Below are 25267 nucleotides of genomic sequence, written 5' to 3' on the forward strand. Positions count from 1 at the left end.
TGACCTGCCTGGACTCACCAGATGGGACGGCTGCGGTGTGGGGAACCCCCTCTGTGGCCACCCCAGGGCCAGCGAAGGGTCATTTCCTTCCGCGTTCAGCCCCGCCGTCACCTCTCCTGTTTCCCCAGCTAAGTGTGGCGGCGCCGACAGCGGGGGAAATTGGGGCCAGGCCGGATTTCCTCTGCGGACCCGCGGATGCTAGAGCCACCCGCCCCCTGGACCCCGCGGGGCCACGAACTGCACGTGCGGCGACCCGGGGCGGCCTGGCTGGCACAGCGCTTCCTTAGCGACCCCTCTCCATCCCCGCCCTTTCATCCCGCCCTCTTCGACCCGCCCCTTCCCAGTCCGGGTTTCAGCGTCAAGAGAAATCATCACCCCCTCGCGGGTTCCGGATAAACCGAGTCACACGGGGGCGTGCCGGCCCGGCGCTAGGACCCCGCGGCTGGGCCGTGGTGGGGGGGCGTGGTGGGGCGGGTCGGCGGGAGAGGTATTTAAATTGGAGCCCGAGCTGCCCTCTCACGGGTCCGGCTCCCGTGGGGCGGTGGAGCGGCCGTGCGCCTCCTCGGGCCGTGACCCCGGGGTCTGGCGCGGGGTGGGACGGGGAGGGCAGGTTTGCGCAAAATGTGCCGGGGCTGCCCGGGAGAGGAGCGGCGGCCGCGCTGAGCCAGGTAGGAGCCGCCCAGCGGGCGAGGCTGGCCGGCCCCTCGGGGAACCGGCGGTCCGCGCTCCTCTCGAGCACCCGACGCGGAGCTGGGCTGGGACTAGTCCATCGAGACGCGGATCTTCAACAGTCCCCTCCCGCTACCGCCCCCTGCTTTGCGCGTGGAACCGCGGTTGACTCCAGAAGTCTCCAAGGCTCCTAGCTCAGCGGATCTTTCCCGCGAAGGGCGAGGCCGGCGTTCCCATTTGACAGATGGGAAAACAACCGCAAAAAGGCCAACACTTGAGCAGGGAACACACAGCTAGTCAAGGGCAGTTCGGGATTTGAATCTGGTCTGCTACTGCCCTCTGACCCTGGCCGGGCGTGAGTCTTCCCATCCCACCGCACCAGATAGGTTGCCCGTTTCTAGGGGCGGGGATGGGGGGGTGGTGGCACCCAGTTCCCTCCAAGGAGCTCCGCAACCAGCCTTCGTCATGGGTGGTAATACGTGAGGGACCCCCACCCCCACCCTCAGCTGCTTGAAATTCCGCCATCACAGCCACATTCCTTTGGGTTAAGGTCTAATTCCCCCGTGGGATGCACATGTCTCCAGAATGGGGCTTGCCCTTAGTGATTCACTGCTTGCTGGGAACGTCCACAGCAGCTCTCCCAGGACCCCACTCTGCCAGTGATCCAGGCTGAGAGGAGGGAGAGGAGCACCCTAGAGCCCAGCACTGTGAGCCTGCCTTCTGGGGTTGGGGGTGGGTTGGAGGGGGTTAGAGAGGGAGATCTTGGGCTGGTGTTGTGGAAACATTTGCTTTGGAGGCAGTCAGGCTGGATTCTGATCCTGATTCTGCCATTTACTGCCTGTGTGACTTTGAGTAAGTCACCTCTCTGAACCTCATTTCCCTCATGGGCAAACTCTATAGGGGGCAGGCAGCTCAGCACCTGCTGGAGAAAACACAGCATTTGGGTCATACAGACCTGGGGCTAAATCCCAAAACACTTAAGAGCTGGGTAGCTATGGGGTAAGTCACTTCGCCTTTCTGAGCCTCAGTGTTCTCATCTGTACAATGGAAATTATAGTAACTGCTTCACTGGCCTGTTGTGAGAATTAAATTAAATGATAAAGGACAAGTGCCTAGAAGAGTATCTAACATCCTTAAACACTAGGGATGGGCTTATTATGGTAGTAGGTGTTGCCCTCCACCCTATTTCTCTCTCTCTCTCTCTCTCTCTCTCTCTCTCTCTCTCTCTCTCTCTCTGTCTCTCCCCCTCTCCCCCCATTGTGCGCGTGCACACACGCACACACACGGATATTCTTTGGCACTTCTCCCCCCAGTCAGTGTCCTAAGATGTCTCCTGCGTCCTCTTGCCTAGGCCACTTGTCTGCTGGCCTGGGGCCTCCCTCTTTAGCACTCCTTACCTCACCTAGGCTGCTCAGCCCTGTGGGTTTGTCCCAGCTGGGAAAGACAATATGTGTCTAGGGTGCCTTCACAGCCATTCTCAGCTTGGTCATCACAACCATTGGGGTCAAACAGTGGCAAAACGGGAACCAGGCTGCTTGCCCTACAGATGGGACACTGAGACCCTGAAAGCTTAAGGGACTTGCCCCAGGGAGTAGGGCTGGTGAGCAGTAGAGTCTGGATGGGAGCCTGGGTCTCAATGATCCCAATCCTCCCTCTTGAGAGCGAGTAACCCTCAAATTCTCCACACTGTGTCTAGGGCACTCCTCAACGGTGTCCACTGCTGAGGGGCACCTTTCTGTTAGATGGCAGGGTGGAGTACCACGTGCTGCAGGGAGGGGCCCTCCTGGAGGCTCAGGGATAGAGTGGAATTTGGCAGGCAGGGGAGGGGGAAACGAGTGCCCCTTTGGGCAGCAGTGCCCTCAGGTTCAGAACTAATCCAGGTCCTTCCTTATCCTCACCTCGCACTCACCGCTCAGCCCTTTGCCGTGGACTGCTACCCCTCACTTTGCTGTTTGTTCAGTAGACTTCTAGTGAGCACCGCTTAATAGACCCCTGTTCTCATAGAATAAGAAATAAATGGGGCTTCCCTGGTGGCGCAGTGGTTGAGAATCCGCCTGCCGATGCAGGGGACACGGGCTCGTGCCCCGGTCTGGGAAGATCCCACATGCCGCGGAGCAACTAAGCCCGTGAGCCGTGGCCGCTGAGCCTGTGCGTCCGGAGCCTGTGCTCCGCAACGGGAGAGGCCACAACAGTGAGAGGCCTGCATACCGCAAAAAAAAAAAGAAATAAATGATCAGGAAATGATCAATGAGAGGAAAACAATAAAACACATGCAGATCTGGGCAAGAGCATTCCAGGTGGAGGGAGCAGCAAGGGCAAAGGCCCTGAGGCAAGAATGTACTTGCTGTGTTTGAGGGATGGTGAGAAAGCTAGAATTTGGTGAGGGAAGAGCACATGGTAAATGGAGTCAGAGAGGAGATTGTATAAACTTCGATTTTATGGGAGGTTTTCAAGCAGTGAGATTCATGATCTGATACATGATTTAAAGACATCACTCATGCTGCCATGCTTAGGATGGACTAAAAGAGGTCAGGGTGTTGCTGGGGTCAAGGCCCAGGGTCATGGTAGTGCCTCAGTCTGTGGCAGTGATGGAGGAGGGAGGTAGGCAGATCCAGAGTCTGTGTTTTAGGAAAAGCAGACAGAACCCGCTGATGGGGGGAAGGAGTGTGGCAGGGAGGTGAAGGGAGAGTCCAGGAGAAAAACTGCTCTCACCAGCGTCACCATGTCACCGAGGAGCCTCATGTCAATTCTCAGCGCCTTCCCCAGCCTGCACAGTGTAAGATGGTTCCCAGAGGAGAGTGAGGCGCCTCTGCCCTGGGGGCACTTCCCATGGTGGTGGTGGTGGGTGGGTAAAGGGGAGGGAACCACGGAGTGATGAAGTGCTTGGTGCCAATATATAGCCCAGACTTAGGGAACCAGAGAAGGCTTCTTGGAGGAGGTGACATCTAGGCTGAGACCCACAGGATGAGGAGGTATTCAGCACAAGAGAGGGGAGGAAGTGAAGGTTTGGGGCAGTGAAAAGATGCTCAGAGAACTGAAGGAAATATGAGGCTTCCAGAACACAGAGTGGGAGAAGGGACAGTGAGAAATGAAGCTGGAGAGAAGAGCTGGCTGGGCAGGGAACACTCCCCAAGGGCCTTGAAGGCCCCGCTGAGGGGTTTCCACTCAGTTCTGAGTACACTAGCATTCAAAAGGGTGGTGATGTTCTGCTTTTTAAACAGCAGAACAAAATTTCCTGTGAAAACCTAGCCTGTAATGCAGGTGAGAGGAGGACATCTGTGGGGCAGGGGGTCCATGGCCCCGGGAGAACCCAGGGAACAGGGCTTAAAAGACACGGCTCGGGCCTTTGCCTGTTTGAACAAGAAAGGACCTCAGAGCACCCACCTTCATTTAAAATTCACAGCAAGGATGCTTATGGGTTCTAACAGTAAAGACTCAGCCGTAAACGTTCTATAAATGCCTCTTCCAAAACATCCCTCCGAGTCACAATTCAGCACTTATTTATTGAGCACCTGCAGGAGACCTTATAGTGTAGAGGTTAAGGGCACAGACCCAGGAGCCCGACTTCCTGGGCCTGCCACTTGTTAGCTGTGTGACCTTGGGCATGTTGCTTAATTTCTCTGAGCCTCAGTTTTCCTGTATGCACAGTGGGAATGGTGATCATGGAACCAAGTTGTTGAATTATTGGAAAGATTAAATGAGTTCATACATGTAAAGTGTCAAGAAGAGTTCCTGGTGCATAATGAGGGCTCTGTAAGTGGCACTTTTATAGAATATGTCTCATTTGATCTTTAACAAAACTTCGAGGTTGGCATTAGCTTCAGAAGAGGAACTTGAGGCTCAGAGAGGTGAAGTGACTTGTACAAAGTCACACAGCAGGTAAGTGGAGGAGACAGAGGGAGCAGTCTGGTGTGAGTGACTGGGTCCAGTGCTCTTGGAGGGCATTATGTGTCTCTCCTTGTTAATGTTTTGTATGTATTATGGTCTCTTCTGTGCCTTTATTTGTGTCCCCAGTTCCCAGGACAGAGCCAGACAAGAGGAGGCATTCAGTAAAGGTGTGAGTGAATGAATGAATGAAATTGATGGATTGAGCTGTGTATTCCTAGCACTTGGCCCAGGTTCTCAGTGAATGAGGCCCTAGCAGCACTGGGATGTGAACCTCCTGAGGGCTTTGTTGTCCCCCTCAACCTCAGCCCTGCTGCTCATAGAGAGAAGGGCTGGCCCAGCATGTCTGGGTGTCCCACCGTGTGGGCGGTGGCTTCAGTGAAAGTTAAGGGCCTGGCAGCCTGTTCCTGGGGAAGTCCACGGCCCCGCAGTGCTGGGGGCAGGGCAGGCCTCCTGGCAGGACTTCCTGTCAAGGCCCCAGGCCCAGCCTTCAAACAATGGCAGGGACTCAAGAACCAGAAAATCAAAAAAGAAAGGGCAAAATAAAGGTCTGCGGGTGGGGGGATTGAGGAATTCCGTTTGGGGCTTGAAGAGCTAGGATGGGGCGACCTGCTTGTGGCCTGGGTGGAACTGGAGTCAGAGGCCCAGCTCCCCACCTCACCCCACCCCAGCCCTGAGCTTGGCCAGGGCAGCCCTTAGGGTCCCTCTACCTCCTGCTCACCTCCTCCAGGCTGTCTTCCAGGTAGGGTCTTTTGAAACCCAAATCTGACCATGTCACCCACTGCTTAAAAACTCTTGTCCAGGGTAATGGCCTAGCTCCTTGGCCTGGCAATGAAGGCCCTTTGTGATGGGCTGCAGCCCTTTTTCCCATCCCCTTCACAAGGTGCCCCATTCACAGCACCTTTGGTCCAGATACAGCTGTGGTCTGGGGTTCCCTGAGGGCAGGTGCAGACAGGAAGAAGGAGCGGTGGGGGCTGGTGGTGGGAAGAAGCCTGTGGTCTTACAGCCTTCCCCTTTCCTCCTGCCCTGTGCAGAGCCATGAGCCACCGGATCCTGCTGCTTCTGGCCGTGCTGACCCTGGGCCTGGCTACATCCCAACACCGAGACAAGGTGCCCTGTAAGAAGGTAAGAAGCTCTGCCTAGGCAGGGAGAACTCCCTGTCTCCCCCTACCCCCTGCCCGGGGGTGTCCTTCTGCCCCAGTCCCAGAAGCCAGAGGCTAGAGGGTTCAGAAAAGGAAGGGGAATGCATTTAATGCCTTTAAACCTTGCATTTAATGAGCACCTACTAGAATGTTTAAATGCCTTGTTTACTGTTAATCCTGCTGGGTAAGTACCATTATTCCAATTATATAGAGTTGGAAACTGAGGCTCGGAGAAGTTAGGTAACTTGTCCAAGGTCATTCAACTAGGGCCAATATTGGACTCTATCCCTTAAAGCTTCCCCCAAAGGGCAGTGGGTCTAGCTGGCTGACGAGGAATAGGTATACGTGTGGGGAATTTGGAGTGGGCATCTGGGAAAGGCTCTTCTGTACTAGGCCCCTTTGGGGGACAAATCCCCTTTCCTAACTGGGCTCCTTAACTCGAGCCCATCTGCCACATCTCTGCTGTGATGCCTGTCACTTATTAGTGCCGGGGTCAAATGCTGCCTTCTCCAGGAAGCTTCCCCTGACCCCTTCCAGGCCGACCTGTTTCTGTTTGATCCCTTTTGGAGCCCCCACAGCCCTAAGCTTCCTTCCATCTCAATATTGAGTGCATGGGGTAGTTGGTGGATGGTCCACACCTGTCTCAGCTACCAGACCAAGAGCTTCTCAAGGGCAGCGACCAGGTTTGATTCACTTTGTTCCATTTTTCTGCCAGGAGTCAGGGAGACTAGCCCTGAGGTTACTGTGACCCTGTGGGGTACAGAGAAAAGGAACCCTCTAGGTCCACTCGTAAGGCTGGGCAATCATTGAAGTCAAGACCAGAGCTTGGGCTGGGGAAGGGACAGGCCCTCCAGTGGCCCCACCTGGACCTGGGACTGGACGCTCATGACACAAGATGGGCAGCTGCTTTTGGAGGCTGGATGAGCTGGCAGCCAGGGCCCTGCAACCTTTCCCTGGGGTTTGCAGTGTCCTGCTGTTGCCACCTCACTTCTTACTCCTTGGAGCCCTTCTGGGATTCCCAGCACCCAGAATAACAGGCAGAGAAGGCCTCAGACATCACCAAATGCAGCCCCACATCGACCTGGGGCAATAGACTCAGAGAGATAAAGGGTCTGGGCCACCCGACAGGCAGAGGGGAACTGGGTGGGCTTTGGATTTGGGGCAAATGAGGTAACAGGCAGAAAAGCAATTTCTGAACTCCCATGGAAGCGGTTTTGATGCTTTTCAAAATAGTAAAAACAAATTGCCACATGCCGAGGGCTAACAAGGGGCCTGCTCCATGCTAACGGCTTTCTCTCATTTGATGAGAGAAAACTCTTCTTTTCAGCTGAGGAAACCAAGGCTGAGAGAAGATTTGTGACCCACAAGGTCATACTGATAGGAGATAATAGAGCCAAGATTCGAACCCATCTCTCCCGAGCTCATGCTGTCCGCTGCCGGGTAACTCCCTACCCTGCTTTCCTTCTATGTGCCGGTGGTAAAAATGGTGATGAGTGACACCCTCTTCATTCTAAAAAAAAAAAAGCTGGACAGTGGAGTCCTGGCATACCAGAGAGTGGATAGGGGGTCATCAAGGAAGCTCTGAACTTGATTAAGGGCTGATGCCCCCAAGACCCTTCCCCAATTAAGTCACTCAGCTTGGAGCTCAGGGAGCAGTGGGTACCTAACAAATGGGGTTCTGGGAGCTGCCCACGCCTTCAAGCTCCTTCCTAGACTGGACTGGAGAGCTGGGCAGCCCTGCCTTATAGCAGCCCCTCTGGGCCTCTGTGACAGGGGTGCTGGGCACTGGGCAGGAAGCAGGATTAAGTGCTGGACTTGGCCAGCTTTGTGTCCCGGCTCAGCTCTCAGGAGTCGGTGCCCCAGGGAGCCTTTGAGTATTGCCTCTGGGGTGAAACGGGGTGTGGGCTTGCAGGTGGGTTAAGCCCCATCCCCCAACACACACTGTGTTCGTGTTCATTTTGCTGTTTCTTCTTTAATCAGGATGGTTTGGGGAGCTGAGGATACGGATAGGGAGGCTGTGCCCAGTGGCCCCAGCTGGCAGAGACGGTTGTGAGGGAGGAAGGGGCAAGGAGCCAAGCAGGTCTGGCAAGGTGGCCGGGGTAGGATTCCAGTTTGCATGGGTGCCCAACTGCAGGGGTGTCCTCAGGCCTCTGAGTAGGGCAGTACTGTGGAGTTGGAAGCTGCATGGAGGTGGAAGAGTCGCATTGCCTGATGGAGGGCAGTCCATTCCTCCCCCCACCCTTCACCTTGAAGCTCTTGGGAGGAAGCTGAGAGCTGGGCCAGGCAGGGAACACCCAGGCTGGTGTTCCTGCCCTGTCGGCTCAGCCATTGACTCGCTGTGACCTCGTGCAGGTCACTGCCGTCTTTAGGCTCAGTCTCCCCATCTGGGAAGTGGGTGGGCTGGACCCCTTTTGTTCTAACGGTCTTTGACTCTAGTCTGAGTATATGCATCATCTCTTTTCTTTTCCTTTCAGAAAGGTGATTCAGTCAATCACTCAGACTTTCACTAAGCTGATGATGTCTGTGACTCTTTCATTCACTGAAAAATGTACTGAGCACTTTCTATGGCCCAGGGCCACAATAGTCACTCAATCAAACCCTGTTTGCCCTGAACTTACTGTCTAGCAGGCCTGCACACAGACAGTCACAATTCAGGGGGCCAAAGCTATGAGAGAGGAAGCACAGGGGCTGTGAGAGCCCAGAGGAGACCCCGACCTGCCCAGCAGTCAGGGAAGGCTTCCAGGTGGAGGAGACCTTGGAGCTCAGCACACAGAGTTCACCATGCTGATCTGGTTGGGAAGAACATAACCAGCACAGGGAACAGCAAGGAGGAGGCCCAGAGGTGGGTGTGGGAGGGCACAGTGGGCAGTGGTCAGGTGTGGGCTGGGCTGGAGTGGGTTGGGAGGAAAGGGGACAGGTCAGCAGAGGCCACAGACAGCCTTGAACTCTGCTGAGGGTGCTGGACTTTGCCCAGAAGGGGTTTAAGCCGAGGGCAGCACGGTCAGAGTGGAGTTTTTGAGCAGTTGCCATGCATTTGGCTGGCGGAAAGGGGTCAGTGGAGACAGAGAGGCCAGGGCGGAGTGGGCCTGAGCTTGGTGGTTATGGAAGCCAGAGCCTTTGCTGGGAAAGGCTGGGGTTCCTGGTGTGTGGAAAAAGACAGAGGGAGACTGCATTTCCATGGGAAAAATTCTGGCCCCTGAAGGCACATGTGATGGAGGGACAAAAGTGGGGTCTTTGGTTGTTAAGAGACTGGGGTTCAAAAGCCAGCTCTGTTCCTCACCAGCTGGATGATTCTGGGGCCTCCCTTCCCCTCTCTAACCTTGGGTTTCTTAAAGAGGGGTGATCAGATTTGATGGGCAGGCTATTGTGAAGATCCAGTGAGACCAGGGGTCTGAAAATGCTAAATAAGATATAAAATGCTGGGCTTCCCTGGTGGCGCAGTGGTTGAGAGTCCGCCTGCCGATGCAGGGGTCACGGGTTCGTGCCCCGGTCCGGGAAGATCCCACATGCCGCTGAGCGGCTGGGCACGTGAGCCATGGCCGCTAGGCCTGCGCGTCCGGAGCCTGTGATCCGCAACGGGAGAGGCCACAGCAGTGAGAGGCCCGCATACCGCAAAAAAAAAAAAAGATATAAAATGCTGAATGGGTGCTGGGGAAGGATGAGTTACATTCTGGATAAGAAACCAGAGTGGTAATGTGACACAGCAAAATCAGTCTTGTCATCAAAGAATGTGGGTTGAGACTCTGGCCATGTTTTCCTGCCCCCTACCCCATCTTCAGGGGCCCATCTGGACTGGACCCTGCAAAGTGAAGCCACTGATGGGGTTGGGGGCAGCAGCAGAATGAGGTCATCTGGTGAGTGTCAGCAAGGAAGGCAGGCTCTGGGACCCGAGCTCTGCGCTGTGGAGTGAGGGCTTGAATGAGATCTGAGGGTGAGAGACCAAAATTAACACCGATGACAGGAGTGCAAATAGCATTTTCCCCTTTTGGAAACATTTCTCCCAAAGTGGTTTCTAGTAGAACACCAGCTGGGTAAATTTAACTCTCTGGGTCCATGGAAAGAAACTGGGATGTGGAACCAGGAGGCCTGGGTCCCAGCTGGCCCTGCTCCTCACTGGCTCTGGGGCACTCTAGGTGATAAATGGCTTAGCGTCCTCTAAAATGGGATAATGAGCAGTATAGAGTATTTTGTTAGTGCATTTGTCCTTCTATCTATCTATCTATCATCTCTCTCTCTGGCTACCAATCACAGCTTCCTTGAGTCCCTCCCTGATGCCAGCACCACCGTACTGGGTACCACCAGAGACAGGGACAGGGAGCATGCAGACACGGGGTGATTAGGCTGGGGGGAGGACATCGAGCACGCTGGGAGGACAGAGGAGAGGCCTGGCCAAGCCTGGTGGCGGCTCCAGGCATACTTCCTAGAGGCGCGTGTCTGGTTGCCCCTCCTACAGCACCCACTAATGCCCGCTGTTCTCCCTGCCCTCCCCCTCCCCAGGTGGACAAGGAAGTCTTGTGCCGGGGCCTTGGCCTACTCCAGGTCCCCTCGGTGCTCCCGCGGGACATCGAGGTCCTCGACCTGTCTGGGAACCAGCTGCAGAGCATCCTGGCTTCGCCCCTGGGCTTCTACACAGCGCTTCTTCACCTGGACCTGAGCGCCAACGAGATTAGCTTCCTCCAGCCAGGGGTCTTCCAGGCCCTGCCCCACCTGGAGCACCTCAACCTGGCCCACAACCGCCTGGCGGTGGGCACGGTGCTGAGCACTGGGGGTCTGGGTCCCCTGCCACACCTGATGTCCCTGGACCTGTCTGGCAACAGCCTGTACAGTGGCCTGGCGGAGCGGCTGCTGGCGGAGGCGCCCGCCCTGCGCAGCCTCTCGCTGGCAGAGAACAGCCTGACGCGCCTGAGCCGCCACACCTTCTGGGGCACACCCGCGCTCGAGCGGCTGGACCTTCACAGCAACGTGCTGATGGACATCGAGGACGGAGCCTTCGAGGCCCTGCCCCACCTGGCACACCTCAACCTCTCCAGGAACTCCCTCACCTGCATCTCCGACTTCAGCCTCCAGCAGCTGCGGGTCCTAGACCTGAGCTGCAATAGTATCGAGGCCTTTCAGACGGCCCCGGAGCCCCGGGCCCAGTATCAGCTCGCCTGGCTCGACCTGCGGGAGAACAAACTGCTCCACTTCCCCGACCTGGCCGCACTTCCGAGCCTCGTTTACCTGAACGTGTCTAACAACCTCATCCGCCTCCCTGCGGGGCCGCCCCAGGGCGGCGAGAGCCTTCACGCGCCTTCCGAGGGCTGGTCTGCCTTGCCCTTCTCTAACCCCGGCCGCAATGCCAGCACCCAGCCCCTCTCTCAGCTCTTGAATCTGGATCTGAGCTACAATGAGATTGAGCTCATCCCGGAGGGCTTTCTTGAGCACCTGACTTCCCTGCGCTTCCTGAACCTCAGCCGGAACTGCTTGCGGGCCTTTGAGGCCCGGCGGATGGGCTCCCTGCCTTGCCTTGAACTCCTGGACATGAGCCACAATGCGCTGGAGACGCTGGAGCTGGGTGCCAGGGCCCTGGGGTCTCTGCAGACACTGCTCCTACAGGACAACGCCCTGCGAGACCTGCCCCCGTACACCTTCGCCGGCCTGGCCAGCCTGCAGAGGCTCAACCTGCAGGGGAACTGGGTCAGCCCCTGCGGGGGCCCAGGTGAGCCTGGACCCACGGGCTGTGTGGCCTTCTCTGGCATCTCCTCCCTCCGCGTCCTGAACCTGGCAGACAATGAGATGGAGACGCTCCGGGCAGGTGCCTTCCTCCACACTCCGCTGACCGAGCTGGACCTCTCCACCAACCCTGGGCTGGATGTGGCCACAGGGGCCTTGGCGGGCCTGGAGGGCTCCCTGGAGGTCCTGGCCTTGCAGGGCAACGGGCTGGCCATCCTGCAGGTGGACCTGCCCTGCTTCAGCTGCCTCAAGCGTCTCAATCTGGCAGAGAACCGCCTGAGCCACCTGCCTGCCTGGACGCAGGCTGTGTCCTTGGAGGTGCTGGACCTAAGGAACAACAGCTTCAGCCTCCTGCCGGGCAGTGCCATGGGCGGCCTGGAGACCAGCCTGCGGCGCCTCTACCTGCAGGGGAACCCCCTCAGCTGCTGTGGCAACGGCTGGCTGGCGGCCCAGCTGCACCAGGGCCGTGTGGACGTGGACGCCACCCAGGACCTGATCTGCCGCTTCGGCTCCCAGGAGGAGGTGTCCCTGAGTCACGTGCGTCCTGAGGACTGTGAGAAGGGGGGGCTCAAGAACGTCAACCTCATCATCATCCTCACCTTTGCCCTGGTGTGTGCCATCCTTCTCACCACGCTGGCCACCTGCTGCTGTGTCCGCCGGCAGAAGTTCAACCAACAGTACAAAGCCTAGAGAGGCTGGGGGCTACAGACCAGCTCTGTCGGGGGATCCTGCCAGGTCAGTGGGGGAGCCAGAGGCACGAAGAAGGGTGGGGACTGACCCAAGATTACCCAGTGAGCCAGGATCCAAGAACCCTGGTCTCTCAGTCCCAGCCCAGGGCTCCTTTCCCGGTATCCTGCTGCATCAGTAGGTGACCCACTTCACAGGGCACACATGTGGTGCAGCTGTGGAAGCTGGAAGATGGGCAGTTGCAGGAGTGACAGAGTGTGAGGTTGACCCATAGGATCAACACATCTTCACCAGGCGTCTGTTTTGTGCCACACCCTGCCCTGGGCACTGGGGACGCCAGGGAATGAGACACATCCCTGCCCTCAGCATCGCCCAGTCTGGGTGGGGAGGTGGTTGCAGCGACCACACAGAGTGTGGAAGCCAGGGCTCCAAAGCTCTGCAGCCGCAGCTGGCTGAGTGTGGGTAGTCCTGCCCCAGCTGGGCCAGGGTAAGAGAGGCGCAGTGCCGACCGAGAGGCTTTGTCTGAGAGGTGTCCAAGCAGACTGTTTGTCACATCTTCTGATAATGACTTTCAGCTTCTCTGGAACATAAAAAGCTTGTGACCGGAAGAGAGCTGGATCCACTTGATTAAGGCTTGGATCCAGTGCTATTAGGCGGGCTGTGGCAGCTCCAGCAGGGCCTGGTTAAGAGGCGGTCTCCCTGGGCTCCAGCCCAGCACTGGACCATTCCGTTTCCTGCTCCGGGCAGGCTCTTTCCCTTACCTGGCACTCTCGTGTGGCACACACCGGCCAAGATACTGCCCTAACCCCCCTACTCCCTGCCCAGGCCCCCTGCTCCATCCCAGTCCCACCCTGGCTGGTGAGCCAGGAGTAAGAACCTTAGGTATCTGGTTCTGTTTTGCCCACACTTGGCAATGGTGACAAACCCAAGCCTGCATCTGCCTCTTTATGACAACTCTCTGAGGTTGGCATTTTATCCCATTTTACAAGAGGCTCCAAAAGTCTCCCTTCAGGGACCTGCAGCTAAGACATGCCAGAACTGAGCTCCAGACTCACATCCTCCTGAGTCCAGAGGCTGAGCTTGGCCACTGCAGGGGCTGCAGGCTCTTAGGTGGACAGGAACTGGCCCCACATGGCCGGAACAAGGCCCGGGAGCATGCTGTGCTGGGCACACACCCACCTGCTCCTCTCCCTCATCTCTCCCAGGCGGGCAGAGAGAAGATGGGCAGCCACAGGCCCTCTCCTCCTTCTGTGCCTCATTTTCCCTTATTCCCTCATTTGAAGACTCGGCGGGCTCTCCTTTTTCTCTTCTTGCTCTTGCGTGCCCTCCTTCCCTCTCCCTCCTTTGAGCATCGCCTGGACTTTGAAACCATTGAGTCCAACCTCCCTGTTGCACAGATAGGGAGGCTAAGACTGAGGAAGAGAATGGGACTTGCTCAGAGTTGCACAAGTCAATGGCAGAGCCTGTGAAACAAGGTGGATTCAGACCTCATTGAGGAGGTGTGTTGGGGGGGGGGGGCGGGGCTTGGTGGTTGGACCTGAATGGTTTCCTACTCTCTCAGCTGTCACATCACAAGATGATGCTGGCTCCAAACTCTCTTACTAGTCCTCATCATGCAGGGACTTTTTTTTTCCCCTAGAAAAATGGATAGAAAAATCCCATCCAGATATAACCCCCTGTTTCTCATACCCATGAAGTCATGGGCCGTCCGGGAAGAAAGGAAGCCCTGGGGTTAACCCCGGGACGCTGTGTCATGGTCTTCACCCTCTTACCTGTGCTTGGCCCGCACTCAGGCTCACGATGGTGCTTGGTAAAGTGTGAGATGATGAAAATGCCCCTCTCTCCACCCCATTTTACAGATGAGAAAACTGAGGCCCAGAGCGGGTCGAGGACTCAGGGAGTCAACGGCAGAGCCGGGGCTAGAGCCTGGTGGCTTGGCCCCAGCCCGGGGCCCTGGTGGCGAGTGGGGCAGCTGGTGGGTCTAGTCCTGTTTGGGATCACGACCACAGGTGCTCACTGCACACAAACACTCTTCCTCAGGCCTGGAGGGCAAGGTGTGGGCCCCTCCATGCCTGATCTTTGAGAACACTACACAATGCTGCTCTCACCCCCCAGGACCCAGGCTACAACCCAGGCCTTGGGGCCAGCTCTTTGTGTAACCCACGTGAATGTATTAAAAAATGATTATGGAGAAAGAGTGCAGCCTGCCGGCCTCCTCCTTGCTGCGGGTAATCATTGCGTCCACTTGAACCCTGCCTCTTCTACCTCCCTTCCAGCCTTTGAAGCCTCATGACAAACCCCTAGGGAGACAGGCTGAGGACCGCTGGGTGGGAGACTGAGGCTCTGGGTCATCACCATCCTGGACCTGGGTGCCTCAGCCCCCATCGTGTCCCTGCCACACCTCTGTCCCCTCACACTCAGCAAACCCCACTCCCCACCCACCACTGAGAAAACAGTGACTTCCAGCAGGAGCCGCTGAGCGCCTTTCCCTCCTCTGCAGCTCCATTTTCTCACTTGCCTCTCCTTCAGCCTTTCCTCTCTGTTTGCTTCTTCCTCTCAGACTTCAGCTGTGCTCAAGTCTTGCCCATCTTACGAACAGTAAGGAGACCCTTAAGCCACTTTCCCCTTTCCTTTCCCTACTTCATGGGTAAACTTCTAGGTAAAGTAGCTTCCTCTCCCTCCCTTCCATCCTAACCCATCCCAGGCCTTCTCCAGCTGTCCCCCTGCCCCCCCCCCCAGCTGAGGTCACCAAGGGCGTACTTTTAAGACCACGCCTCTGACCCTTCAGCTGCGGAGCCCCTCACCTCCATCCCCCCAATCACCCACACCTTCCCCTCGGCACACTCTCCCGACATTTAGGACCCTGGGTGCCTTCCTCCCAGGCCACTCCTTTTCAGGCTCTGCTCCACGCTCATCTTCCTCCAGCCATCAGAATGGTGATCAGCAGGACTCTTCTCTCAGGAATGTCATCACCCTCACTGAGGTAGCCACCCCATCGCTCTGACAATGCCCACATCTCTGTCTCCAGCCCCAGCCCCTCCTGAGCGTCCAGCCACAATACCCTGACATCCAGAGGCCTCCCCAGCTAGAGAGTTAAAGGTCTCCCCAGGGGCTGGAGGATCGAGAGTGAGCGGCCAGGCTGCAGTTCAAGGTTGAACTTGGAAGAACAAAGAGGGGCCAGAAGAAGAGCATTAGTGGTTCCTAGAAGGGGGTTGGAGGGTGAGGGTGTGGGCTGTGGGCTGTGGGGGAGGGGACAGGAGCCACCTTACCTGGGGTGGGGGTGGGAGTCAGGCGATGGGCTGAGGCAGAGTCTAGAGGGCAGGGAGTGGTCCCCCTGGTCTCCCACTTTGCAGCCCCTTGTGATTGTCTTCATGTGGCCCCGCCTCCCGTTCTCAGCTGCCTGACACCCAGACATCAGCCCCTTTGCAGGTGCCAACCTTCTCTTCTCCACCTCCTCTTCCACAGGCTCCAGCTCCGCCTCCCCCATCCGCAAGCATCCTGGAGATTTCTCCAGCCCAGCTTCCTCCCTGGGCTGTGACCTCTCACCTCCCAGTTCCTGCTCCCAGGTCCTACTCTCCGAAGGAAAAATTGAAATGCCTATTTCATGGATGGGGCTAGGGGGTGAGAGGGTATGTGACTCAATGCCCTTGCACACAGTAGGTGCTGCACGAAGGCCTGCAGGAGGGCAGTAGCATGGGCTGAGCTCAACCCAAGACTCTGGGAACCTCTGACTCAGCCGGGAGCCCACCAGGCCCCTAACCCCTTTTCCTGGCAAACAGGGGAGTTTGCTCACCTGACCAAGACCCCCAGCAAGGCAGAAATTCCTATTTTCAGACGAACGTGGACACAGCTGCCAACTAGGTCATCGGAGCATCCGGCAAGTTCCAGGGCAAGAGGACGGCCTTGCACAGCCCCTGTCACAGACAGACTGTCATGTCAGGTCACCTGGCTCACTCAGTCCACGAGGACCAGGCCCAGCAGGAGCCGGGCTCGCAGGCTGGGTGGGAGGAGAGGAAGCCAGCATCCCTGGCCCACCAGCTGCTTCACCCTGTCAGTTCCCTGTGCTGGCACAATCCCCCAAGATCCAGGATCCACAGTCTGCTTTCTGTGCCCCTGTTGTTTAGCAGCTCAGACGCCCTGCAAGTCTGGGTCCCTGCGGCCCTCCATCCTCATCTCTCTCTGGCTACCTCCCACCTCCTATTCAGAGCTGACAGTTATTGAGCACTTCCGGGTGGGCCCTGCGCCGAATACTTGATGTATTGTACATGGTCGTATATAATTCTAACACTCATTGCAGAGATTTCTATTATTATCTTTAGAGAAACTGAGACTCAAGATCCCACAGCTGTCAAGTGCCAGAGCTGAGACTTGAACCCAGGTTTGCCCTGCTCCTCTCTGGAGCCAGCAATCTTAACCATTAGGCAGCACTGCTTCCTGACCCTCCCAATTCCGGCTCTCTCCCACCTCCTCTACTTGAAATGTCTCACCTACCCTGACCCACCTGCCAAACTCCTCCTTTTTCAATGCTTACCTGCATCGCCTCCTCTGGGGAGACTGCCCTGATTTCCCTCCTCCAGCTGCCATCAGCCCTGGGCTTCCCTGGGGCCACAACATTGGGATGTCTGCCTGATCCACCACCAGACCAGGAGCTCCTGGCAGGAGGTCTTACCCAGGGTCCCTTCTGTGTCCCCTGGGCCCGAACCAACACAGAGGCAAGTTCAGAAAAGGTTTCCTGAATGGATGGCCCTGCCCTCCAGGACCTAAACACTTGTGGGGATTAACGTCAGCCCTCAGACCAAGAACGGGTGATAAACTTCTCAGACAGACCCCAGGAGCGTAGAGGACACAGAGGGACTATGGCATGTGGGCTGCCCAGGGGAACAGGAATCTTCTCTCACCACTCTCATTCCCCTCAGTTCCTCTTGCCTCTAGGACTCTGGCTTCTCTTCTTCATCCTCCTCTCTCCTCTCTCCCCCAAACCCCTCTTCTCTTCTCCTTCTCCTCCCTTGGTCATCTCTCCCCCACCCGCCTCTCACCGGGATGAGTTGGAGCTGTGGTGCTGAGAACGTGGAGGGGTGGAGGGGAGGGAGGCCCGAGCTGTTTATAGGAACTGGAGCAGCTCCATCCATCAGCTCTGTTTGGAGCTGGAGACCAAGTATAATAAATACCTTGGCTCCTCCCCAGCTGTGCTTTCCCTGAACTTGGCCATTCGAACTCCAAATTTCTCTGGCCTGCTGGTTCTCAGGACCCAGCTCCCACCCCACCCCACCCCACTTCCACCTCCCACTAAGCTGCCCTGGAAAGAGCCCTGCCTCTGGGACCAGAAATGCGGGGCTGAGTCTAGGCTGTGTTGCCGCTTTGCTTTGGGAGCAAGTCATGCCCCTGGTCTGTGCCTCCATTTCCCCATCCGTGAAATGGGGTCATAATCACTGCCCCCCCCCACCCCCCAAACATGCAGTGCTGTTCACATGTTAGGCTTGAGCATCTGCTTGATGCTGGGCCCTGGGCCCTGCGGGATCCCTGGGAACAGGCAGGCAGAGCCTCTGCCTATTGGGCGGAGCGAGGGGCCACACTACAGCCCAAGCAGGAAGTGGTCAGCGCCACGAGGGAGGTCCAGACTTTGTGTTCTGGGAGTTTGTTTGCAGCAGGGAGCGGCCCTTCCAGCTGGAGGATTCAGAGGAGACCTCGAGGACATCTGGGCTGGCCCTGCAGGGAAGGGTAGCATTTCAGCATGTGGAGATGGGGAGAGCCTCTTCCAGGCAGAGCAGACTGCCAGAGCAAAAGCTGGGCAGGAGGAAGATGTGAGGGTGGGGGCAACGAAGAGCCTCCCTTTGTGCATCCTTCACCCTATCACTCCCAACATGGTCCCCTCTGATCCTCCAGCACCTTCCGCTCTGACCCTCTAGCTTTTTGGAATCTTCCCTCCTTCCCTGGAGAACTTCAGACTCACTCAGCTCTCCCAGGTTGTGGATGCATTCCCAGAATTATGCAGTCATGTTCCCACTCCCACCTCCCCCAAAAAAGCCACCCTAGAAAGTAGAAGACTCAGATCAGGGAAAAAGTCACTGGCCAAGAGCACGTTTCTGGAATGAATAAGGGAATAAATGAATAAAAGAGTGAGTCAATGAAAAAGAGAATAAGTGAGTAGGAAATTATTGAATTCAACTGACATACTGTGCTGTACATACAAGCTCCCTCCTCTGGTGGTGCTGGTGGTGCTGTTTATTTGGCGGGGAGGGGAATAGGCATTAAGTACATGCTTGTGCACATGCGCGCACGCAGACACACACACACACACACACACACACACACGAGAATAAAGACAAGATGGCAAACTTTGATGAGTATTATGAGAGAAAATAATAGGGAGACAGAATGAAATGGGCAGACTCAGAGAAGTCCTCTCTGAGGATGGAATCTGCAAGCTGAGACTGAAGGAGGACTTAAGATGAGTGAGTAAATTAATATTCCTTCTAGCCTCTTCCCCTCACTCCCATGAATTTGCAAGCGCTGCACTCTAGACCCTGAGGTCTATTCTCATGCATTGAAAGGTCCCCCTACCCTGGGACCCTCCTGGCCTTCCCCTCCCCTCAGTGCCTTGGCTGTCCCATTTTAGAATCATGGAGAAAAATATGGAAGGCCACCCATAAGGGGTGGTGGGAGGGATGGCCAAGGGATGGGTGCCAGGAGTCAAGCATTGTGGGGGTGAGGGACTGGCTAGGCTACAGGGTAAGAAAGTCAATTTCCAAAGGCCCTGCTTTATTTGGGGTGGGGTGGTGGGATGGGCTTGGCTCCCTCTGTCGTTCCTGAGCCACCCATGTCAGCTTGCACCAACCATACTCTTTCACCCTAGGTAGCTTACTAACATTCTCCTATCTAACCTTTTGTATGTTTTCTCCATAATCAAGTCACCATTGACAGATACATTTAAATTATATGCAAATAAACTTATGCATGTATCACTGTTTTATAAAAATGGGATCATATCATATATGGTTTCCTGCATCTTGCTGTTTTTATTCAACAATACTTTAAGGAAATCCTACCAAACAAACAAATAGCTCTGATTCATTTTTGACAGTGTGCAATATTCCATTACGTGAATATTCCAAAATTTATTTGACCATTCACAACTGGTGGATACTCACTTTGTTATCCTGCAAATGTAAACATGCTGCAAAATCATCCTTGTTCTTATGCCCGTAGTCCCTGGGAGTTGTATTTCTGTCAGATAACTACTTATAAGTGAGATTCTACATCAGTGGATAGATAGATAGATAGATAGATATAGATATGGATGATACATAATTTTATTAAAGCTACTTTTCAAAAAGACAATAATGTTTCATATTTCCACGAACAACTTTTTCTATACTAGGTTATACTAACCTTTTCCTATACTTCCTGCCAGAAATGCATGTAGTAGCTACAGATGTAAAGTGATTGCGTATTTTTACTTTAAATTACATTTCCCTACTGCTGAATCTGAGCAGCTTTTCATTTGTTGGCGGTTTGGATTGACTCTTCCATGAATTGCCATTTTTGTCCTATGCCCATTTTTCTGTTGAGTTATCATTTCCTTGTCAGTTTGTTAAACCTCATTGTACATTGCAGTTTTTAACTTTATCTAGCATTTTCATAACAAATATTTTCAAAGTCTCTCATCTGTCTATTGACTCTACTTATGTATCTTTGTTCTAAAATGCTTTTCAGGGCCTCACTTTTCCTTCATAGCTTCTCAATTTGTTTCACTCAGATTGCTCATATAGTCTCCTAAATTTTCTTCTTCTTTTTTCTTCTTTTCTTTTTTACATTTAAATCTTTAAATAATCTGAAATAATTATGAAGATGGAAAAATTTATTTGCTTCTGGGTGCACTGTAATTGTGCCAGCATCATTTATTAAATAATCAAAGGTTCACTCTGTTAAAAACTAAATTCTGATATATATTTGGTATCTATTTCTGGATTTCCTGTTCTGTATATTTCATTGATCTATTTCTCTGTTCCTATACTAATACTCCATTGATTGCTTTTGGAGTTTGTTCTGATACAAATAAATTCTTTTGTACTGTTTTTATTTTCCATAACTTTTTGGCTATTTTCTGGCATTTACTCTTCCATATAAATATTTCACTCTGTTTGGAACTGATCTGGGGAATTTTGGTATTTCTATGATAGTAAGTCTTCCCATCCATGAGCATGATATGTCTTCCCATATGTTCAGATCCCGTGTTCAATCCTTCCACAAGATTGTATAGCTTTCTTCATATGGGCCCTAAGTGTTTCTTCTTAAATCTATTCCTGACTATTTTGGACTTTTTGTCAAGATTATAAATGGAATATTTTTTCTATTTTCATTTTTGTGTGTTTATTGTCAAAATAGAGAAAAATACACAATTGGTTTTTGTATATTTATCTTATATCCAATAACCCTATCAATTGTCTTAATTCAAATAGGGTTTTTTAAAAAATTGTTGTTTGTTTTGTTTTGTTTTTGCATTTGTTTTTGGTTTTTGTTTCTCTGCTAGAGGCTCTTGGGTTTTCTGGGTATACAATCACTTAATTGACCCCCTTGTTCCCATAGCTCCCTTGATGCCCTCACCACAGTAGCATCTGCCTCCAGCCAGGCTTCTCCTCACCTGGACTGCAGCCAGGTTGCAAGGATCCCCCACCGCCTGCATTGCCCACCACAGAGCTCCTTCTCATATGTTTTCTCTTCCCAAGACCAGGGCTCCAATTCCCTCTCTCTGGTTTTCAGGAGCAGAGTGGAGGTGTGTATGGGAGCTCAGAATCCTCGCTGCTTTGTTCCACAGAATGAATTTTTTCCACCCTAACTGGGATTCTGTTCTCCTCCTAGAGCAAAGGTTGAAAACTGGTGGCCTGTGGCCCAGATTTAGCCCTCAGTCATGCTTTATTTGGCCCACACAGTGGTTTATAAAAATCTGGATTGGTTGCCAACATTTAAAAATTGAAAGAGTTGTTTTATATGGGACCATATATAAATATGGACATATGATTTTCTTAAAATCCTGGAAAATCTGAGAACCTGAATCCCCAGCCCACAGGACAATGAGTGGCAGGAGCTGTGAAATTGCATCTCCCACCTAGACTGTGAGCTCCTCAAGTGCACGGGGCCATCCTGCCCCCTCTGTACCCCAGCACCTGACACAGAGCCTGGCTCCAGGCAGCAGTCATGAAAGTTTAATTCCTTTCCTTTTGTATCACGCATAAGTTTCAAGAACATGTGAGTCAAGAGTCCCATACAGAAAGTGTTCTGACCTTGATTGTGCGTGAACCCTTTAGCAGTCTGATGAGCCTGTGGACCCCTTTTCAGAATAACGTTTTTTAATTCATAAAACAAAAGAAAAATGCATGATTACAAAGGAAATCAATCCTACCGAATGCAGTTTTCAAAATATTAAAAAATAATTGTAATTGGGTAATACATGTTTTTTAATTAACACGTTAAATACGAAAACCTAGTTGCAGATCTAATAATTACTGTAATTTGGAAGCACTGTTGAGCATGAACAATATTTTGAGAGATCTTCAACAGCTGTAACAAGACATGAAAACAGCTCTGATTTCTGTTGGTAGTGGAACTGCTAACGTCACAGGTCCTAGTAATGCTTCAGGGATTTGTGGCCCACATTCATGATGGAAAGAGCTATGACATTTCAACTAGATGATTATGATGAAAAGAAAGATGTAAATTTTTCTCATCCAGGTTCACAGCCCCAGGAATTCTACCCTTGTGTCTCATAGATCTCAGGTCAAGACCCCTGCTTTGGGGAGAAAATGCTAATGGCAGCTACAACCAAGCCACAGTAACAGGGAACTACAATCCCATAGAAATCACCACAGTCTTGGGTATCTTGTCCAGGACAGGGATGGAGTGTAAATTAGATCAGTGTTTCTGGAGGGCTACTTGGCAATATGTTCCAGGAATCTTAAAAATGTGCATTTGCTTTAACCCAGCAATTCTGGCTGCATTTCTAGATGTAGCCAAAGAAAAATGACTGTGAGGATGTTTATCATAGCCAAGGGCACATCCAGCTTTTGTGGATCCTGAACCTCATACAATTTAGAGGGCCCTTCTTACAAAAAGAAGACAAAATCATGAATATAATATTGCCAGACTCCTCTCCTGGGCATGTGGAAAGGTTCTGAGCAAGTGAGGACCCTGCAGCTAAAGCACCATCAGCTACATGTAAATAGACAATCATAGCATTGTTAATAATAACCTAAAATTAGAAACAACTTAAAACAGCCAACAATCAGGGTTCAGTATAGTAAATTATAATACATCCATACCAGGGAATACTGATCAGTCATTTAAAAGGGTATGAATGTAGAGGTGTGTTTACTGACATGAAAAGATGCTCAAAACAGAGTGTGAAGTGGAAAAGCAGATTATAAAACATGTGTAAGAAAGATCCCAGTTTTGTTAAAATAACATACTAGTTATGTGTAATTGTATGCTAAATGGGACTTTCCTGTCTCAGAATTGCTGCTGTCCCCCAGAACCTCAAGAGCAGCACCAGACACAACCCAGCAGGACTCGGGCAGAGATTAAGATGTCTTCACGCCATCACCTGCCTCCAGACTCACTCCAACCTGGGAGAGGAGGAAAGGGACTGAGACTTTCCATGGAGGGAGTTGTCCAAGTGCTGTGCTTCACCGTGCAAGGCTCAAGCCTGGCCACCGGGACTTCCCTGGAGCTGAGAGGACACAGAGCCTGAGCCCACCTCTCACATGGAAAAGTCTAAAGATGAGAGGACGGTGGGAGTTGCCCGTGGTGGTAGCCCAAACCGGGGATGGGGCCTACTGTGGGAGCAGCCTGTGCTTCCAGAGTTTGGCAACAAAAGAGAGGAATGTTTCTTAGGGGACCAACTGGACACAGGGCACTGTAGCTGGCCCTGAGTCATCCCAAAATATCCCTGCCCAAGAAGTCTGCCCTCCAGGACAAGGGGACGCTATAGAAGAACCCCTCAGCAGGAATGGAGGGGGCAGGGACAGGTGGTCAGCCAGGGATATGTGCCCCAAGCCCAGGGACCAGCTGGCAGAGACCACAAAGGGGGCTCCACACAATCCCAAAATTGTTTGCCTCAAACCTTCCTTTTCCCATCACGTGTTTCTGAAGTGTATCTGTCTGGGAGCTGTAGGGGAGGAGAGAAGTTTTGAGAAATTCTGTTCGTTTGTCTTTTTGTGTAATTGAGATATAATTTACATAGGGTAAAATTCACCCTTAATGTACAGTCCTATGAGTTTTGACAAACTCATAACAGTTATGTAACCACCAGCACAGTCACGATGTAAAGCATTCCCATCAGCCCAGAAAGTTCCCTTACACCCCTCTGTCATCAACTCCTTCCTCCATCCCCAGTCCCTAGCAATCACTGATCTGTTTTCTGCTGTAGTTGTTTGCTTTTTCCACACAGTATGTAGCCTTTTGAGTCTGGGCTCTTTCACTTAGTACAACCCATTTGAGAGGCATCCTTGTTGCTGAAAGTATCAAGGTTCCTTGCCATTACTGAGTAGTATCCTGCTGAATGGATGTATGACAGTTTGTCCAAGAATTCACCTACTGAAGAACATTTGAGTTGTTTCCAGTTTGGGGCTGGAATTATAAATAAGGCCGGTATAAACATTCACCTATAGGTGTTTGGGTGAGCATAAGTTTTCCTTTCTCTTGGGTAAATACCCAGGAGTGGGAGTGTTGGGTCCCATGGCAAGTGTGTGTTTAACTTCCAAAGATGCTGACAAACTGTTTTCCAAAGTGACTGTTCAGTTTTCACTTCCCGCCAGCCATGAATAAGAGTTCCAGTTGCTGTTCATCTTCTCTAACAACTTGGTACTGTTGTCGTTCTTTTTAATCCATTTAATAGGAGTGTAGTAGGAGACTAAAATTTTGTTTTGTTTTAACGGACTTTTTAACGAAGAGTTTTAGGTTCACAGCAAAATTGAGCAGAGAGTACAGAGAGTTCTCACATATTCCCTGTCCCCCCAAAAGGCACAATCTCTCCTCACTGACATCACCACCAGCACAGTACATTTGTTATAACTGATGAACCTATACTGACACATTATCACCCAGAGTCCATAGTTTACATGTTGGTGTTGGACATCCTATGGGTTTGGACAAATGTATAATGACATGTGTCCACCATCATAACATCATACAGAACAGTTTCACTTCCCCCAAACTCCTCCACGCTCTGCCTATTCATCCCCTTCTTCCTGCAGCCTCTGGCAACCACTGATCTTTTTACTGTCTCCATGGTTTTGCCTCTTCCAGAATGTCATATAATTGGAATCATACAGTATGTAGCCATTTCAGATTGGCTTCTTTCACTCACTGATACACATTTAAATTTCCTCCCTGTCTTCATGGTTTGATAGCTCATTTCTCTTTAGATATGAATAATATTCCATTGTCTGGATGTACCATAGTTTATTTGTTTATTCACCTACTGAAGGACATCTTGGTTGCTTCCAAGTTTTAGCAATTATGAATAAAGCTGCTATAAACATCTGTGTGCAGGTTTTTGTGTGGACATAAATTTTCAGCTCATTTGGGTAAATACCAAGGAGTGCAATTGATGGATCATATAGTAAAAGTATGTTTAGTTTTGTAAGAAACTGTCAAACTCTCTTCCACAGTGGCTGTACCATTTTGCATTCCCACCAGCAACGAATGAGAGTTCCTGTTGTTCCACATCCTCACCAGCCTTTGGTGTTGTCAGCATTTTGGATTTTGGATATTCAAATAGGTCTGTAGTGATATCTCATTGTTGTTTTAACTTGTAATTCCTTGATAACATATGATTTTCATGCAGTTGGTATATCTTCTTTGGTGAGTTGTCTGTTCAGGTATTTTGCACATTTAATAAATTGTGCAGTTTGTTTTCTTATAATTGACTTTTAAGTGTTCTTTGTATATTTTGGATAATAGACTTTTTGTCAGATATGTCTTTTCAAATATTTTTTCCCAGAGATTGAAGTTTTAATTTTAATTGGACTGGACTTTTTCTTTATCTTTTAGTTTTGAAACAAATTCAAACTTGCAGAAGAATTGAACTTCCAAATATCCTTCACTCAGTTTCACCAGCTGTTAGCAATTGTTAACATTTTGCTTTGTCATTTTCTATCTCTCTATATACACATTTT

At 52.2% G+C, this 25267-nt stretch overlaps 1 protein-coding gene across 15 annotated transcripts; it reads left to right on the forward strand.

The window, feature by feature from the left end:
- The first annotated feature begins 404 nt into the window (after positions 1 to 404).
- Positions 405 to 25010, forward strand: LRRC32 (leucine rich repeat containing 32). 15 transcript variants are annotated; one of them, XR_010841400.1, is made up of 5 exons: positions 519 to 668; positions 5589 to 5679; positions 10194 to 12143; positions 14978 to 15078; positions 15561 to 17065. XR_010841400.1 is itself a non-coding variant. In XM_067038447.1 (4 exons), exons 2-3 carry the CDS (start codon positions 5593 to 5595, stop codon positions 12096 to 12098), a joined length of 1992 nt encoding a protein of 663 aa, XP_066894548.1. In that variant the 5' UTR covers positions 405 to 668; positions 5589 to 5592; the 3' UTR covers positions 12099 to 12143; positions 15561 to 20170. The 15 variants fall into 15 exon arrangements, 14 of the variants coding, with proteins under 14 accessions (XP_066894548.1, XP_066894551.1, XP_066894553.1 ...); XM_067038447.1 differs by lacking the exon at positions 14978 to 15078 and having other exon boundaries at positions 405 to 668; positions 15561 to 20170; XM_067038450.1 differs by lacking the exons at positions 14978 to 15078; positions 15561 to 17065 and adding an exon at positions 22603 to 25010.
- Positions 25011 to 25267: the final 257 nt, after the last annotated feature.

Source organism: Kogia breviceps, chromosome 7 (assembly GCF_026419965.1).
Source record: "Kogia breviceps isolate mKogBre1 chromosome 7, mKogBre1 haplotype 1, whole genome shotgun sequence".
Classification (NCBI taxonomy): domain Eukaryota; kingdom Metazoa; phylum Chordata; class Mammalia; order Artiodactyla; family Physeteridae; genus Kogia; species Kogia breviceps.

Bases quoted from the DNA above. Each gene is read 5' to 3' on its own strand.
- LRRC32 (XM_067038447.1), top strand. From the start codon at position 5,593: ATGAGCCACCGGATCCTGCTGCTTCTGGCCGTGCTGACCCTGGGCCTG. The intron at 5,680-10,193 runs GTAAGAAGCTCT...CCCCCTCCCCAG, and splicing joins ACAAGGTGCCCTGTAAGAAG to GTGGACAAGGAAGTCTTGTG.